This window comes from Myotis davidii, unplaced genomic scaffold (genome assembly GCF_000327345.1).
Source record: "Myotis davidii unplaced genomic scaffold, ASM32734v1 scaffold425, whole genome shotgun sequence".
In the NCBI taxonomy this organism is placed as follows: domain Eukaryota; kingdom Metazoa; phylum Chordata; class Mammalia; order Chiroptera; family Vespertilionidae; genus Myotis; species Myotis davidii.
The window spans coordinates 4,889,854-4,891,395 of NW_006296413.1; the positions used below are offsets into that span (position 1 = coordinate 4,889,854).

A 1,542-nucleotide genomic window follows, 5' to 3' on the forward strand; every position below is an offset into this window, starting at 1 on the left:
AGGACAAGTTCCTCTCAAAGCAGCCACGCTACTAAGGACAGCTCGGCGCTCAGGCAGAGCTACATTGTGAGCTGGGCTTCCCCAGAGGCACCCCGAGGACTGCAGCCCTGATGTGGGGGAAAAGAATGGAGCGGCAGCTGGTTCTCACCTATGTTGGGATGATTCAAAACCTTCATTATTCTTACTTCCCGGAACAGCTGAAAAGTAAAACAGAGGGTCATGTTCGCACCACGTGCTCTCCTCGGGCCTCTCCAACAGAGGCACTTTTTTCCAAAAAGACGACGGGCAAGGAAACGAAACAGGGCAATGGTCTGCGCCTTCCGTGCCCAGCCCTGAGGGCTGAGAACAGGTGAGGGGTGGGAGGGTCAGCGGGAGGGAAGCTGGGCTCGGACGGCTCGTACCCTGAGCTCCGGCACTGGGGCCAGCCGGCCACCCTGCTGCGTCCACCCAGATCCTGCCCCGCACAGCAGAGGGTTTCGGTTGGGTGCCTCTCAGGGAGGGACCGTGAACCTCTGTGCATGAATATTCAGAACTAAAGTTCAGGACAAAAGAGACTCCGGCTTGGTCTGTGTTAAGGGGGGGGGGGGTGCTGAAGGGGAGCCCGTCATCTAATTTCCAGAAGTCCGAGGGCCCTGCACCAGTGGGCAGACCTCTCTCTCTGGGCCCCTGGGGTGGGGACAGGAGCCACTCCTATATATAGCTGATGCCAATTTTAATCAAATCCACCTCCACACACTCACGCTCTCTTTGTGAAACAAAACCAGGGACTCCAAACCATACATTTCCATAAAGAAAGATGACAGCACTGAACTCCATCCCCTCGCGGGGGCCCGCGGACTGGAGGTGGGGTTTCTGTAACTTCCAGGCCTCTCCACTTGCACAAAGAGCAAAACGAGTTTGCTTGGCGTGGAGGGTGGGTGAGGGCTGGAGTCCAGTTTGTGAAATAAAGTGAACACATTTTTCCTTTCACGATACCCCAGCACCTTCATGAGCTGGAAAGGGGAAGTCGGGGCAGGCTTCCCTCCTTCAGGACCCGGTTCTGACCCTGGCTCCCTCCTCTGGTCAGAGCCCAGGTTTCGCTTGCTTTCTTCCCTGGTCCAGCTGCTGTTTTGGGTGAAGAAGCAAAAAATCCTGGACCCCACCTCAGGGGCAGTGATGGGAGGCAGCACTGAATGGGGCCCACAGGCAGCTGCCAGGGTCCTTCCCCCAAGGGTGCCCCTGGCCTGGAAGGGCGCTCCTGGGAGAGCAGGGAGTTTTCTGGGCTTTCTGGAACCCCGAGGGGCTAGCTTCTTCAATGATCGTCCTTTAGAGTCATTGCTGGATAAAATTTAAATAGAGTAATTTGGCCAGAATCAGACTGGCCTTGGTAACAGAGCTGTTAAAAGGCTTCTAAGATGGCTCCATCTGTCTGGTACTGGTGCCTTCCAGCCAGGCAGGAAGAGGCAGGGAGAAGAGAGGTGGGAAGGAAGATGCCCGCTGGCGCTGGCCATCACAGTGACGGCAGGCTGGCCTGCTCCAGAGACCAAAGGGCCCCACCACGCC

At 56.8% G+C, this 1,542-nt stretch overlaps 1 protein-coding gene across 11 annotated transcripts in view; it reads right to left on the reverse strand.

Moving 5' to 3' along the window:
- The window catches only part of MARK2 (MAP/microtubule affinity-regulating kinase 2), a 55,456-nt gene that overhangs the window by 11,721 nt on the left and 42,193 nt on the right, over positions 1-1,542 (reverse strand). For all 11 annotated transcript variants that reach the window (XM_006771640.2, XM_006771644.2, XM_006771643.2 and 8 more), the window contains exon 4: positions 149-197. In XM_006771640.2, coding sequence (XP_006771703.1) covers positions 149-197 — 49 coding nt within the window. The remainder of the gene's footprint in view (positions 1-148; positions 198-1,542) is intronic.